The 17,021-nt window shown below is 42.4% G+C and overlaps 1 protein-coding gene across 5 annotated transcripts in view; it reads right to left on the reverse strand.

The window, feature by feature from the left end:
* The window catches only part of adgrd1 (adhesion G protein-coupled receptor D1), a 65,518-nt gene extending 49,643 nt beyond the window's left edge, over positions 1–15,875 (reverse strand). The window contains exons 1-13 of one of the 5 annotated variants that reach the window (XM_084334335.1): positions 15,470–15,875; positions 15,330–15,366; positions 14,944–15,060; positions 14,190–14,288; positions 13,158–13,280; positions 12,861–13,037; positions 10,382–10,639; positions 6,565–6,632; positions 5,891–6,052; positions 5,569–5,619; positions 4,918–5,041; positions 4,386–4,493; positions 1,151–1,226 (exon numbers count right to left, since the gene is read on the reverse strand). In XM_084334335.1, coding sequence (XP_084190461.1) covers positions 1,151–1,226; positions 4,386–4,493; positions 4,918–5,041; positions 5,569–5,619; positions 5,891–6,052; positions 6,565–6,632; positions 10,382–10,639; positions 12,861–13,037; positions 13,158–13,280; positions 14,190–14,288; positions 14,944–15,060; positions 15,330–15,366; positions 15,470–15,523 — 1,454 coding nt within the window. In that variant the 5' untranslated portion in view covers positions 15,524–15,875. Of the gene's footprint in view, positions 1–1,150; positions 1,227–4,385; positions 4,494–4,917; positions 5,045–5,568; positions 5,620–5,890; positions 6,053–6,564; positions 6,633–10,381; positions 10,640–12,860; positions 13,038–13,157; positions 13,281–14,189; positions 14,289–14,943; positions 15,061–15,150; positions 15,281–15,329; positions 15,367–15,469 lie in introns of those variants that run through there. The other 4 variants (XM_084334334.1, XM_084334337.1, XM_084334336.1 and 1 more) reach the window with 4 other exon arrangements.
* Between the last annotated feature and the right edge of the window lie 1,146 nt (positions 15,876–17,021).

Raw genomic sequence — 17,021 nt, forward strand, 5'->3', positions numbered from 1 at the left:
ATCGTACAGGTGGCATCCTGCCGTCATGAAGGAGAGGGACATTCACACCCACCAAGTACTGGGATGCCCAGATTAAAAACAATCAATCATGAACTACATGAACCAATACAAAACGTGACATATACCGCCTCCAACTGACTTGTCTCCTGACTACCATGCTTCAACTTCTATGAATAAAATAAGAAGTATGAAAAAAGTTGCTTGTTGTTTATCAGAGGTTACGTAGAAATAAACACTGCAACACTGGTGATAGGAGAATAACTGAGGGGGTAGAAGATGGACGTGTGGAGTTAATAGCAGGGTGTATCAGTCACTGGAGGTTGAGTGGTGAGATGAGAGATAGGGGGGGGGGGGGGGGGGTGCGCAGATAAGGGTATGGCCCCAAGCAACATCTGTACTCCTGCTCAGGAAACAGGGGCGCCTCAGTGTACACAGGAACCCCCCCCCCCCCACACACACACACACACACACACATACAGGAAGTAGTTCTGGCTGATGCTGAGAGTACACTTAGTGCTGTAATATCTTAGATCATCTGAGAGAAGCTCAGTTTTCTTTTTCCTGAATGACTCAAATTCATAATTGCGCTCACTTTAACGTAAACTATTTTGTTTACAGCGTAATTTCCAGACTAATCTCACTCCAAAATGTGTTTATTTTTCCATCAAGTATAAAACATCTGTTTTTAGGAATAATGCCTTTTGTTTGGTATGATCCGGTTAGTGTACTTTAGGCATTTAAACATTTAGTTCCAAACACGCACTGTGATTGGACGAGAAACATTCCATGAGCGCCTCTAACCACAGTATAGCACTGGTAGAGGCACCTCACGTTGTTTAGCAAAGGGGAACTAATTATTGTTTGTGGGGAACCAAATGAAAGCTTTGGTCTCCGTTTAACCTTTCATTGAAAAACTATTTATAAATTAAATATATATATATATATATATATATAAATAAATAAAAGCAATAGCATACTCAAGGTTATGCTATATGTTGGTTTATAGGGACTGGTGTGCTGTTCCTACAACTTCATCACAGCAGTGTCAATAACCACAATAGGGCACTCTCTCCTGACTGTTTATAGTAATTGACCTATCGCCCTCTTTTCTTGATCCTCCAAGAGGGGGATTTGAGATTATTTATCTTACCTGGTCTTGAGTGGGGGGACCTCTTTGTAGTAACTGTGCATGTTATGATAGTAGAGGCCAACGATGGTGGTTTGAGCTGAAGGAGAGAGAGAGAGAGAGAGAGAGAGAGAGAGAGAGAGAGAGAGAGAGAGAGAGAGAGAGAGAGAGAGAGAGAGAGAGAGAGAGAGAGAGAGAGAGAGAGAGAGTAAACGGGGGCAAGAGAGCACAGTCAAAGGTGAAAGGCATAGGCAGAGGGCTGAGAATGTGATGCGGTGCTGCTAAAATGCTCACAGACCAGGGAAGTTAATTAACGCTGCCTCGCTGCCTCAGGTTGGCACTGGCTGACTAATAAGAGAGCTGTATTCTCACACAGGGGTGCGAGGGAGGGGGCTTCAAACCACGTGTATGTTGGGAAATATTATGCAAGCCCTATGACTTGGGAGCAGGAGGTCCAGCCCCCTCCCCCATACCGAGCCACCATCCAGCTTGTCCCCACCTTAATACTGGAAGATAAACAATGTAAAATTGGAGGAAATCCTTGATGGTCTTGTTCCTCTTTATTTTTTATAAAGCACCCTAAACCCAGTCCACTGACTGTGACGCCAAAATCAGGTTGATCTCTAACAGATGTACAGTATATACAGTGTGTCCCCACAGTCGAAGACAGTTTGGACCGCCCCCGCCCCCCCCCACCCCCGACACCCCCTCCCTCCTCCAACAGTCCGGTAAACTGATGCCCAACCCCCCACCAAGTCCTCCAGGAGATCAGCTAGTGGCCAGATAGCCTGTAAAATTTTCCAAGGGGAAAAAGAAAAGAAGAGAAAATGCAAAAGTCTTCGAAGTATCTTAGGGTGAGAGAAAAAAAAACAACGACGAATGTGTAAAACTTTCTCTGTACTTAATTAGGATATAAAACCTCCACTTGGAGCTTTTCATACAGGCCATGTGTTGAGAAACGTGAGTTAACCCAGTTTTGCTACTAACGTGCCAGCGGAACATCTATATTCCATTTCTGATAACAGTGTTTTAATGGATTATTAAAATGGTTTATTCAAATGTTAGCGTAGCTACACGGCGCTTTTAAGGGGCCAGGTTGAGCCAAGGGAATCTGACCTCAACGCAAAGTCAAACAAACACACTTTTAATACCCACTGTAATTGCTGCCTTCCCTCACTCTCAACAAGGCAAAAAAAAGTGAGCTAAGTAAATAAATGAGTTCACTATGTGAGTTAAAGGCTATTCCTTTTTAATGAGAGTTAAGTGGAAGAAAAGTGTTTGCTCATTCTCCTGAATAATACAGTAACGACAACAGCATAAAAGTCATCGCTGGATTCCTCCGGTGTACCGTAAAGCAACACAAGAGATCTCGTGGTCTTACAAGTCACACCTCACGGGACAGTAGAGGTCTTAATTCTCACCAGAATAAATGACTGGCCAATAACAATAGCTTCCCAGTTGGCCAATTTTATCTTGGCAGAATCACTGCAGGACTACATGTGCAGTATTCACACTCAACTTATCCCTTTCACTACCACACTACAGAAGGTTAACCCTTTCACTACCACAACCGTCTGTAGTGTGGTAGTGAAAGGGTTAACCTTCTGTATTGTTGCAGTGAATGGGTTAACCATTTGGTAGTGTGGTAGTGAAAGGGTTAAAGAAGTGACTACTCTACTTCACACAAAAACGAAGTACTAGGTCAGGGGTGGCCAACCAGTCAGAGACTAAGAGCCACAAAAATTACTGTGGTACCACAAAGAGCCACACCATATATCAGCGTTTCTCAACCTTTTTTTCAGTCACGGCACCCTTCATGTGTTTATAGGTCCCACCCTCTGGCCTCTGATGTTGCTAATGTCTTTTTTAGTTGGGCCTCACAGGGTTAACCTCTTAAGCCTGAGCGGTCCGGTACTGGACCGCAAATGACATCAGGCCATAAATCCATCTCTACAGAATGTATGAATTAATGTTGCGTTTTCTTTTCAAATGTAGCCAAGAGTAAAGACCCTAACCCTGTCAAAACAGCAGTCAAAGTGTATATTTTCAGCATTACGTTTGTTTACCAATGATTGTAACTGTTATTAGTGAAATATATGATTATAGAAATCTCAGGGCATTGAGTCGGAAACCGGCGCATATTGACGGGAGGAAGTGGTGCAGCCAAAAGTGAGCGTAGTCTTTTGAAGGAAGAGACCCAGGGCTTTTGATGGACTTTCGAATTTCTAAAAACTACCCTACCCAGCTCACGCCAGCCCCTGTCAATCATCTGATTTCTGGATAAACTTTTTTATTTCTCTTAATTTTCAGAATTATCTCCCACAAACCTGAACGTTATTGCCATAATACAGAACACAGTTATTTTTTCTACCTTTCTGTGAACGTCTAGCAAAAAACGGCGTTGCAATCTGATGAAAAACTTTGGAGAAATTTACATTATAAAAAAGTAACTGTACTTGTGAATCACGCCTGGTGATACTAAATGCAGATTGAATTCTGCCATTGGAAAGGGGCGATTTTTGCCCGATCCATAGATGTGCGACTTGGCCATAATAAGGTCATTTATAGGCCTGATATTCTATAATCATATTTCAAATTGCATGTGTCCGGATGGCAGAATTCAGTGCTGTATCTACAAAACCTTCTGTTTAATCATCTTCCCTTTATTAATTTGCTTAGATTTTTCAGGTCTGGTCAATTTTAGCATGGTGTTATTCAGTCAAAAATAAAAAATAAAATAAATATATAATTGAATTGATATTCTCCTTTGGTTCATTACAATTTACTCAAGCCTAGTAACATACACAATATTTCTGACACTGGGAATACATTCCCTGAGATCCATATGTCCCTAGAATCAGATACCAAGAACATGCAAATGAACCATTTAAAAATAAAAGTCTGTAAATGTTTATTCTACGTCTTATGGAATGAATGACAAAGAAATATATATATATATATATATATATTATATATATATTATAATTATTATTATAATTATTTTTTAATGGAGGGAAGAGCCACACATTGGCGGGCAAAGAGCTGCATGCGGCTCGTGAGCCGCGGGTTGGCCACCCCTGTACTAGGTGCTACGTTGTGCTAAAACTCCTCGACACAAGGTACATGATGTTCAAAAATACTCTAGACAGTAATACAAAAGACTTATTTCATGTAGCAGGGTTGGGCACATTGAGAAAAAAATATGTCATTGAGAGAGTGCACGTGTGGTATGTAATGTCTCTGTAATGACAGCACTCACAGTCCACATTGAAAGCCTCGCCGGGAACCGAGATGTAGTTCTTGCCCTGTGTGGGGAAGCGGTAGTGTGGCACGTTGTAGTTCTGCGGGAACTTCATCAGAGAGTAGTCTGTGGGGGGTCAGAGGTCGTTAAAAGAGAGAGAGAGAGAGAGAGAGAGAGAACTGTGAGTCGGACGCTCCGAGAGGAATCGGACTGGAAACCAAGACAACAGATTTATCTGCTTGTTCACTGGGAGGATCAAAGCTCTCATGGCGTTCCTGTGAGCAACACGCAAGCCTGCTGGTTCGAGGGCAAACTAAATATTATGCAGAAAGAGACTCGGAGAGAGAGAGAGAGAGAGAGAGAGGGGGGGGGGGGGGTTGGCACAGAACCATGCTTATCTGATCCTACCCCTGTTCTCTGTCATGTTAGAATAAGACGAGTCATGAGCCCGGCTCGCTACCCCGTGCCCTCCTCTCCTAACTACGGCCTCCTGAAACACAACAGTGCAGTGAGTGAGTCACCTACAAGAGAGAGCTGACACGGCGCTGACCTGCAACAAAGGACTTTCCACCCAGGGAGATGAGAGAGTTGGGTCTGCTGGGCTCCAGGTTAGTGACCATGTGTTCCATCACCCGGTCCACTGTCTCGATCAGACCACTGACCACTGGAATGGACTGCTGCCCACAGCCGTGGGAAAATGTTAGGACCCAGAATCGACATTCAAGCGCTCGTATCACACATAGCATAGTCAAATGTTGAACAGACAGACAAACAAACAAACAAACAAACAAAACACTGATCAATTCATCAGAGCCCAGGAAAGACACGCAAAGTGCTCAAATGAACAGAGAAGGCAGTCAGATGGGACGTTATTGAACACTGTATAAACTGTATACAAGTCTAGTGTTCTGGTGCATTGTGAACATCTGTTTCAGCTTCTCGTATGAAAACAAGCACTTGTTCTGAGTGCTCAGTGCACAGTGACCACAAACTCGCTTAAAATGTCGTTCTTCAGGCATTCCCCGTGTTTTGCACATGAGAGAGCTGAGCTTGGGCCAGGGTAGATATAGGCTACAGTGTACGTATTCATGATTTATATTCAAAAGTAGTGTGTTACACGGTTTACAAAATAGTTTTTGTATCCGTTTCACCTGGTCTAAAAGTGGGCATTTTCACAGTACAGTAGTATGAAGCTCCTTACCTCTGCTACCCCAGGAGAAGACAGAACCTCCTCGACACTTTTGAGGAAAGCCTGGGTGGTACAAGAAGGACATCATGGAACAGTTAAATCACATACACAATAGTGTCTGTGTATGTGTATGTAAGTGTGTGTACACCTAGGTGCATGTGCGTTATGAGTGAGTGTGTGTGTGTGTGTGTGTGTGTGTGTGTGTGTGTGTGTGTGTGTGTGTGTGTGTATGTATGTACCGTATGTACCCTATGTACAGTATGTCTGTGTTTATGTGTGTGATCGTGTGTGCGCACGTTGTGTACGTGTGACCCTTTTGTGCTCCAGTAGCTACCTTTGTGAGGTTGTTGGCTGTGTCCTGGTGGATGGTTCTGTTGGGTAGGCCATATGGCAGCCCCTCCAGGAAACCCGCCACGGGCATGGACCCAGGGCCCTGGGAGCTGGGGAGCTCCTCACTCTGCATGTTTATGACAGGGGGACTCACTTCAGTGGCTCCCTGGGGAGGGGGGGGGGGGGGGGGGGGCGAACGACACACCAGGCATCAAACAAACGTGACTATCAAGAGATACTTTACGTCTAATGGCGCCAACATACACACAAAATGTTTCATGTGAAGGAAGGAATACTATCTGGGCAGGACTGAAAGAGTTGCAGAATGCTGCCGTTTTTCCACAGTCTTTCCCTAAGGGGAGCCATTTTGCATAGCATTCAGCAGCTGTCTCTACTTTCTCCTGTCTCTAGCTACCTCCACAATGTACCTTTAATAAATGGGAAAAGTCTGTTCACATGTGCTCCCAATAGCACTCTTTCTCCCCCCCCCCCCCCCCCAATTCCTCAGCCTTCAAAGAAAACAATAGTTCCATAAAATAAATGAATTGTTTGTGTTTATGTTCCAGGCCTCCTCCTCATTTCCTGGCAGGCTACTGAGCCAAAGATAATTTATTCAAATTTTATTATACAGTTTCTATTAACGGACTCCTATACACTATATGGTGCGAATCAACTCACAGGTGGATGCGTAGTTGAAGAGATTTCATCAGGAACACTGGGTGTTGTGGGAGTAACCATGGCCTGACCTGAAGGAATTAAGACAAAAGATCTTAGAAAAGAGGAACCACGGTGGACTGTAGCATGGTTGAACTGCTGTTGTACAGTATTACACCTATTATAAAATGCCTCAGTGGTCGTTTTGGCCCCTGAAGATCATCTTTGCTAGGTTGATCTTTTTCTGAGATGTTCAGCATCACATTTGACAGTCAGTTACTGATCCTTCCTTATTCCAATGGCGAGAGCTTAGTGGGTCCAGACCAGGCCAGCTTCTTTATTATGGCTGACCAGGCCAGCTTCTTTATTATGGCTGACCAGGCCAGCTTCTTTATTATGGCTGACCAGGCCAGCTTCTTTATTATGGCTGACCAGGCCAGCTTCTTTATTATGGCTGACCAGGCCAGCTTCTTTATTATGGCTGACCAGGCCAGCTTCTTTATTATGGCTGACCAGGCCAGCTTCTTTATTATGGCTGACCAGGCCAGCTTCTTTATTATGGCTGACCAGGCCAGCTTCTTTATTATGGCTGACCAGGCCAGCTTCTTTATTATGGCTGACCAGGCCAGCTTCTTTATTATGGCTGACCAGGCCAGCTTCTTTATTATGGCTGACCAGGCCAGCTTCTTTATTATGGCTGACCAGGCCAGCTTCTTTATTATGGCTGACCAAGCCAGCTTCTTTATTATGGCTGACCAGGGTAGCTTCTTTATTATGGCTGACCAGGCCAGCTTCTTTATTATGGCTGACCAGGCCAGCTTCTTTATTATGGCTGACCAAGCCAGCTTCTTTATTATGGCTGACCAGGCCAGCTTCTTTATTATGGCTGACCAGGCCAGTTTCTTTATTATGGCTGACCAGGCCAGCTTCTTTATTATGGCTGACCAGGCCAGCTTCTTTATTATGGCTGACCAGGCCAGCTTCTTTATTATGGCTGACCAGGCCAGCTTCTTTATTATGGCTGACCAGGCCAGCTTCTTTATTATGGCTGATCAGGCCAGCTTCTTTATTATGGCTGACCAGGCCAGCTTCTTTATTATGGCTGACCAGGCCAGCTTCTTTATTATGGCTGACCAAGCCAGCTTCTTTATTATGGCTGACCAGGCCAGCTTCTTTATTATGGCTGACCAGGCCAGCTTCTTTATTATGGCTGACCAGGCCAGCTTCTTTATTATGGCTGACCAGGCCAGCTTCTTTATTATGGCTGACCAGGCCAGCTTCTTTATTATGGCTGACCAGGCCAGCTTCTTTATTATGGCTGACCAGGCCAGCTTCTTTATTATGGCTGACCAGGCCAGCTTCTTTATTATGGCTGACCAGGCCAGCTTCTTTATTATGGCTGACCAGGCCAGCTTCTTTATTATGGCTGACCAGGCCAGCTTCTTTATTATGGCTGACCAAGCCAGCTTCTTTATTATGGCTGACCAGGGTAGCTTCTTTATTATGGCTGACCAGGCCAGCTTCTTTATTATGGCTGACCAGGCCAGCTTCTTTATTATGGCTGACCAAGCCAGCTTCTTTATTATGGCTGACCAGGCCAGCTTCTTTATTATGGCTGACCAGGCCAGTTTCTTTATTATGGCTGACCAGGCCAGCTTCTTTATTATGGCTGACCAGGCCAGCTTCTTTATTATGGCTGACCAGGCCAGCTTCTTTATTATGGCTGACCAGGCCAGCTTCTTTATTATGGCTGACCAAGCCAGCTTCTTTATTATGGCTGACCAGGCCAGCTTCTTTATTATGGCTGACCAGGCCAGCTTCTTTATTATGGCTGACCAGGCCAGCTTCTTTATTATGGCTGACCAGGCCAGCTTCTTTATTATGGCTGACCAGGCCAGCTTCTTTATTATGGCTGACCAGGCCAGCTTCTTTATTATGGCTGACCAGGCCAGCTTCTTTATTATGGCTGACCAGGCCAGCTTCTTTATTATGGCTGACCAGGCCAGCTTCTTTATTATGGCTGACCAGGCCAGCTTCTTTATTATGGCTGACCAGGCCAGCTTCTTTATTATGGCTGACCAAGCCAGCTTCTTTATTATGGCTGACCAGGCCAGCTTCTTTATTATGGCTGACCAGGCCAGCTTCTTTATTATGGCTGACCAGGCCAGCTTCTTTATTATGGCTGACCAAGCCAGCTTCTTTATTATGGCTAACCAGGGTAGCTTCTTTATTATGGCTAACCAGGGTAGCTTCTTTATTATGGCTGACCAGGCCAGCTTCTTTATTATGGCTGACCAGGCCAGCTTCTTTATTATGGCTGACCAGGCCAGCTTCTTTATTATGGCTGACCAGGCCAGCTTCTTTATCATGGCTGACCAAGCCAGCTTCTTTATTATGGCTGACCAGGCCAGCTTCTTTATCATGGCTGACCAAGCCAGCTTCTATATTGTGGCTGACCAGGCTAGCTTCTATATTGTGGCTGACCAGGCCAGCTTCTATATTATGGCTGGACTTGTTCAGCATACATTTCTAGTGTTTCATCCCTGATGATGATTCAACCATGTCCAATTATAAAATTAGATCAATTGTAACCTTCAACTTAACTGACAAGCTAATAATCGAATAATGATTTGTCACCGATACTATACAATCCTAAGAGTTGTTGAATTCATTTGATATTTTTACAGTCAGTTAATTAAATATCAATATAAATTCAGCTGCCAGCAAATTCATGGATGTCCAATATAAGTATTGCTGTCAACTATTCTTGCTTGTCTAATGCAACATTTTATATGGGTGCTCTGGAGGAGTAAAAACTAATTCTGTAACCACCCATATAAAATGTTGCATTGGACGATCAAGAATATTTGACAGCAATACTTCTATTGGACATCCATAAATGGCTATTTGCTGGCAGCTGAATTTATAGTTCTTTATAGTATGGGTGCTCTGGAGGAGTAAAAGAAATTCTGTAACCATAATAGTCTTGCTATTTGTATCCGTTAATGGTCCGTGGAATCTACTACTTTTTGTCACAACCTCAGAGGAGATGTCAAGACAGTACAGATTCACAACCAAGTTAAGCTCTAACAGTATACAATAAAGACAGACCGTAAGAGAGGGAGCCCATACCCTTAAATAATCACGGTTTTCCACATGCAACAAAAAGTGATTCATCCATTTCTGTCATCAGTCAAATACACATTTGACCAGGCTCTGAGTAACCTAATGTTTCCCAGGCTACCAGTATGATTAGTTACTTTTGACTTTAGGCATGTTTACCCTCCAGAAGAAGAGTATTTCTAAGAAGCCATTAGTCTTTATTCGTCACGCACACGTCACACAAGTACCATGGCAGTGAAATAATGTTTCTCAGTGAAAATATCAACATGGTTTTTATACCATTATGGTGATGTCATGCAATTATTGTAGACAGTTGGAAAACAGAAAACAACCAAATAAATTGTTTTATTGTTTTGTCCTGTCATTTAAAACCACAACTGATCTAACCCTTGTCACCTTACAGGCCTCTTTAATATAACAAATACTTATAAGGCAGAAATATGTGATGTGAGACAGTGGCACTTATTAAGAGTTATTTTTCAAAGAGTTACGTATGTGAGTTAATTCTAAAGTGGGAGATACGTATTTGTAAAAGTTTAGTGTCTTGTTTTCATAAACAAATGCTGTGGATGGAATGTTCTGAAGATAAGGACGGAAATTGCTTTTTAACCCCTTTCTCCTCATGGCACGCTCAACGGAAGAGGATCATAACAACAGAAAATGTCACAACGTAAGAGAGGAAATGCTTTCAGATGACCAGTCGGTGATATTCTCCTACCTATGGCGGCATTGTAGTACAACACAACCTCTTTGGGAGACAGGGCCCGCTCCCAGATGACAAACTCGTCGAATGCCCCTGTCATATAATGACCATAGGTCTTGTAGTTGCCAGTTCCAATGACCAGGTCAGGGTTCGGGTCGCCGTAGTTCTCAGAGAAGTTGCCGGTGGGATCACCGACGCTGAAAGTGCCGTTGATGTAGATCTTCAGGCCGTTCTTCAGGGTCCAGGTGAAGAGAACGTGAGTCCAGAAAGGCCCTGGGGAAGGAAGCAAACACAGTCAATAGAAATAAGCCAAAGAAATGAGGAAAAAAAGGTCACTTTAAGGAAAGAACTGTTGTGGTTCTTGTATAGTAGAGTTTAGAAATAGCAAGTATAGCATAAGGATATAGAGTAAAAACTGTATATTGTATAGTAGTGTACATAGGACCCAGTGCCTTAATTCGTAGCTAACAGTGTATTGCATTTATCTCAGGACTTTAACATGTCTATTTTATCATGTCTATTTTATGTCTATTTTATTATCTTATACTTATTTTATTTACTATTGTATTATTGCACAATCAAATCGGGCATGGCCACCCGCATTTCACTCTATGCCCTGGTATGTATATGACAAATAAACTTCTTGAATCTTTCCTAAAGTTATCCAAGTTCAACATTTAAGTATAATGACACATACACAACTAGACAATTTAAAGTGTCAAGTCTAATAATGACACATAAATCACAGTTGGCTCAGTATGTCTAGAATATTATAGTTGATTTCTTTACTGTTCCCCACCCTCATCAACCCAGTTTTCCCCATTTGTAAGTGTCATTACATTACGTCCATTCCTCCAGACTCTGTCCCCGGATCTGTAGACTCTTTAACAATTGATGTTTACAACTAAATACATTTTTTTCAAAGAGGAAATCAAATCTCCCAGCTTTCGCTGAGGTAAATTAATAATAAAGAACCTCCCGAAAGACAATACGTTCACTGTCTGAAAACACTTCTACCAGAGGAGCATAACAGCCAAAACACGTTTATGCCTCTGTGGTTTAACTTAAACACAAACCACATGTGTTACATGCATGAACTCTCTCTTTCACTACCTCATTTAAAGAAAGTATGTTTCTATGTACAGTGTTCGGAGATTCTACGTACAGTACTGTAAGGGCACCTATAGGGTTTTTATACAAGCTTTTTAAGTCTTCTCTGCAATTGTAAGAACCACAAGAGAAAGAACTGACAAGTTTCAGGGTTATATTGTGAAATTACAACATGTCACACTGTATGAGAAACAGATGATGTTTGATCTTCTGTAACTGAACACGTAATTCAAAAGTGGCCTCTGAGTTATGAGCACAACCTTTAGTAATTGTAACAAAAACAAGACGACAGATGTCATTTGGGAATGTTATCATTTTCACTAAAATGCCAACTGTTTTTGTAACTCAGGGAGAAGCCTCATATTGTATATGTTTGCTTTCAAAACAGTTTATCATATATATGGATAAAGCAGTGGGGAAATAGTTTCACCTCATTAGAATTCTGTTATGTTCATTGCTTAATCTTTTTTTTTTTATCTACTTTTTCTCCCCATTTTCTATTTTTCTCCCATCCCAATTTCGTATTATCCAATTCTACCCTCCTCTGTCTCGAACGTTGTTAGACCATGCCTCCCACTGGTTGGCTGCAATGTGGACGAAGCCTTGCATCACCTGTCCCCTCCGGTACACGAGGAGGCAGCCGTCGCATCTTTTAACCTGTACAGCGCGATCTCTCAGCGGCGAGAAGTAACGCGTGGGAGGCTCACGCTGCCCCCGTTGCTTCCTGATTCTGCTGTACAGGCGCACCAACCGACCTGTAGGAGTCGCTGTCCACAACGTCCGATCCCCACCCACCGGCTTTCCCACCCCATAATACTGCCAATTGTATTAGTATGAACGACCAGCCAAGCCGGAAGCAACGCAGAGAGCTGGGCTCGAACCCAGCATATCCTGCGTTAGTGGTGAGCGCATTGCCCACTGCGCCACTTAGCCGCCCTGTTCATTGCTTAATCTGAAAATTATAAATAGTCATACTGTAGTCCATGTTGTGTTTCTAATAGAATCATCTAGATTTTTGCCATTTACAAATCACCACAGCTGGACTATGTTACTGTAGACTATAGCTGTGGCTAATGTACAGTCACAATGGCTAATTAAATAGGGCCATATCTTCTGACATATGTAAACCAGGATAATAATTGTATTTGCATGCTTTGCACTGGATAAAGAGATTAATAAAATGTTCTCTGGAACTTCTAACTGATTGTGGCTACATCTGGTCACAATCTGCCAAAAAACACGAGTGTAATGATTGCACAGCTTACACTTTATGGTTGAAAATAACAAGTAATCCAAAACCAAAATAAATTCCTCATGGATACATAAGGGAAACTAACAAACAAGACAACATGGTGAAAAACAATGGCTAAGTCACATAAAGTACCCGGAATGCTGATATTGGCCTTCCATCTCTGGTTGTTGCCTCTCGTGTAGAACTCTACATATCCTCCAGGGGGATTGGCATAGACGGAGAAGCCGTTGGATACAATCTTCCCCCCAGAGGCAATAGCAAAACGTGAATGTGTCTCCTGGTTCTTCCAAAAAAAGGAGAATGTAATCCCTACAAAAATAGATAGAAAGGATTACTTGAGTTCCTCTGAGAGGTGTCCTTTGTAAATGATTGCATACTGTATATGCATAAATGATGGTATAGACCGTAATATAGCCAGAAGGCACTCACCCTTAGGACCACACAAAGTGGGATCACTAATACAGGAATTCTGATAACTCCCAAAGTGGAGAAATGTTCCACCATTATCTCCATTCAAAAAGATGCCCTTGTTGACCATTCCCTCAACAATGTCTGCAGGAAAACAAAAGGCCAGGGGTATTACTTTGCTTGATACGAGGAAACAGTACATCTTCAAGCTAGCTGCTATATTTAATGGTTAATAGTCCTATACACAATTTAGTAATGACAGGTTTAGCTGTTTGACAGTTCATCAATACATCCGAGTTATCCAAATTCCTACCAAATCAATCATGAATAAATTGTTTCTTCTACTAATGAGTTGGACGATTTCACAGCTTTCTTGACTCAAGCATTTTGTGACAGATTATCAACCATGGCAAAAGTGATTAACTGTGTTATACTGCAGTCCGCAGAAAGTCAGCAAACTCAGCTCAGTAACTAATCTTCCTCTAGTATTCCAAACACAGATTTAAGGGTGTGGTAACATAACAGAGAGGGCATACATACCCTCATCTCGCACCATGTTGCCCATATGTGCATGTCCAGAGTTAATTATATTGTATATTGTTTACACTGCCTTTTTATTCTATTTTTATACTTCTCCACTGTACTATAATTATGTGACCTGTACCTGTATGTCTTCTCCTACCTGTACCTCCCCTCCTCCCTCCCCCATGCTGCTATGATGCCTGAATTTCACCAAGGGGATCAATAAAGGAATATCTTATCTTATTATCTTACAAGTGTAATCATGCAACAATCAATCTAGATCTAAATGCTAAATCTAAAAAAATATAAAAACAAACAAACAAAGATTAACTACAGAATAATGATGCCTCTCTGTCATTGTCATGGTTCCTTTCACTCGGACAAAACCAACTCAAAGAAAATATAGTAGTAGTGCGACACATTCAAATCAGCCACGGTGCACAGTGTGATGATGGTAGACAGACACAACAGAGAAGGGCAGTGGGTGACAAATGCACTATGTATTTCAGTGAGTGGGGGAGTAATCCTCACCTACTGTTGCAGAAATGTTAGTGTAGGCAGAGTCATTGGTATACACATAAGAAGAGTTATGGGAAGAAGGGAGCACAGTGTGGTTGTGGATTCTGAGAGCTGGACAAACAGACAAAAGGAGAAAAATAGTGATTGACAACACAAAATACGGAGAGACAAAAACCAGAAGACAACAGTGAGAGACACAGACAACCGGGCAAACAGGAGGGACGTGGTACACAGGTATGAGACACAGAGTGATGCTGAGCTCAGTGCCCAAGGAGGTTCAGCTCATTTTCCCCCATAGCCCGGAGGAATGTCATCGTGACTTTGAGCGAATCACAGGGAGAAAAATACTCCAAACATCGATCTCAAGGCTATACCCGATCCCTCTTCAAATTTGTGTCTCTTGAAATTATTTCACGTAAAAGACTGAGGTAGCTATAAACTATAGATGCCTGCATAGCCTACCCAACATATGCTCTTAATAGGCAGCAAGTAAATGTCATTCAAATCAGTTTTCAGTACATGTTGCCATCAACGACTTTAATACATTGAGATACTTTGTAACATCACAATAGTGAATCTGATCGCATGAGCTTTGAACACAGGAGCACCTTTAAAAGCAGTGACTTGGTTGCTTTAGGACAGACAAGTGATGTGGATTGAGAAGGGTGAACAGCAGCTTTAGTCCATGCCAAAAGTGAATAGAAAAAGACTGATATTGAGGTGGACTGTTCCCGAAACACATAGGTAAAGTACTATATGCACATACTTATATTGCTTCCGTTAATATGACCTGATCTGTTTCCAATCTTGTCCCACAGCCCATGGATCCCCTCCACAGCATCCAGTGGCCAATAATGTGAGGCTGTGGCCAGCACCTGCAGGCCTAGACGGAGAGTTCTTGGGTAAATGAAAAGGACAGAGAAGGGACTTTTCCCTCATCAAGCTCAATCATGCTATTTACAATGATATTTACCTGGCATTCCACTGTGGGTTTTTGGGATTAAAAGATTGAGAATTAATGAACAAAACAGCTGGTCAAAATTGTCCAAGCCTATTTTTTTTTATCTTGACATAACAGTTTTTGTTGGGTTTAGGCCTAATCACACAATCCTTCCAGTTAGGAGTAGACCTTTATTTTTGTTTTATTATTACCTGGATGCTCTGAAGGTTGTACTGCTTTACCATGAACCTGTAAAGAAATCAAAGTGTCTCATATACTACACCAAGATGTATGGATGGACTACAACGTTATGAGTAAATACAATAGAATACCATAACTCGTATTAGCTTACCTTAATTAATGTGACAAAGGCTGTTAAAAGGTGAATTTGGAATGGAAGTTCCATAGCGCTTTAAAAATGTTGACATATACCATAAAAAATCTTGCAGCTGAAGACTTTTCACATCCCAGAATAAAGATCGATCCACGACACTACAAACATTATTCCAAGATGTTGAAAACACTTTTCTCCCGATTAGTCCATAATCTCCAATAGGAAAAATAAAAACGTAAGAACCCAAAGGCCAAAATCAATTTAGCCTGATATCGTTAGGCAGAAAAAAATGCAGGAGGGGAACTTTCATGATTAGGTCCAAAACGCACATCCATTCAGAAGATTGTAATCCGTCACTATGGTTCTGATTCTTGTGTTTGTCTTGTGCTTGTTCTTGGGGTTTGTTCTGTGTCTGTCTCTTGGAATTGCAACGAGTAGAGAAAATCTCCGTGGAGGCGTATTGGTTGTTCAATTGTACGTGGGAATTCAAAACGTGATGTCATTTTTGGATCATCTGAGGAGGGGCGTTCAGTGCCTGCGTGCGTAAATGGCATAGTTTGTGCGTAATTGCAGATCGTGTAGCGCTGGAATGAGATCAGATTTTACACAATATGATCCAAAACACAATGCAGGTAAATAAAAGACACATGAACACAAAATACCCAGGCTCATATTAGTAGACTGTGGGATACAATAGGAAAGCATGGAGCTTAACGGGGATTAATGTGCATAATAGGACGTGCAGACAGATTCGGAACAATGCAAAGTCATACAAAAAACGTCAAGCACCCGTGTAACAAGTGTTAGATCATACCAGTCGTACGTCTGCCAGTCCAGTGGCAGTAACTTGCAGAACCTGTATTGGTGTAAACAGTGCCACTATGTGGTCAGTTAACTATATTGCCGCTCCGAAATTTTTGTGCCTGTCGTGTTTGACCCGTAGAAAATGAAAATACGGTACACTGTAGTACAAGGCCAGAGGCCGCCATACCTGTGTGTGTGTGTGTGTGTGTGACTGTGTGTGTGTGTATGTGCGTGTGTTTGTGTGTGTGTGTGAGTTACACAGTGACAGTGTGTGTGTGTGTGTGTGTGTGTGTGTGTGAGAGAGAGAGAGCGAGAGCGAGAGCGAGAGCGAGAGAGAGAGAGAGAGAGAGAGAGGAGGATATATCCCCAATGACAGTGGCAATTGGTTGTAGTCTCGCTTCCGGTTTAGCGATTTTGTCTTCAAAGTAAAAGCGCAATTTCTTTTCAAACTAAAATTATACCAGTTATTCTAGTTTGACACCCTGTAAAATGCACATCACATCACAGTAATCAAAGGAACTTCCAAGTTTCATCCTTGAGTGAAGAGACTCTGTAGGCCTATAGGCTTTCTCAGGAATAAGGAGGCCAGTAAACTGGGCCATGTTCAATGCTCTGTAAAATGCCAAACGTGACACACACACCAGCAGCCGCTGGGTGGATCTGAAGCCTTTTGTGGGTTCCAGATAAATGGAGAGCGCATGGACAGGACACACAAGTGTTTAAGCTCTTTTCCGTCTCATCAGGTCCATAGCTGTCAACATTGGGA

Source organism: Notolepis coatsorum, assembly GCF_963971535.1.
Source record: "Notolepis coatsorum genome assembly, chromosome: 1".
Classification (NCBI taxonomy): domain Eukaryota; kingdom Metazoa; phylum Chordata; class Actinopteri; order Aulopiformes; family Paralepididae; genus Notolepis; species Notolepis coatsorum.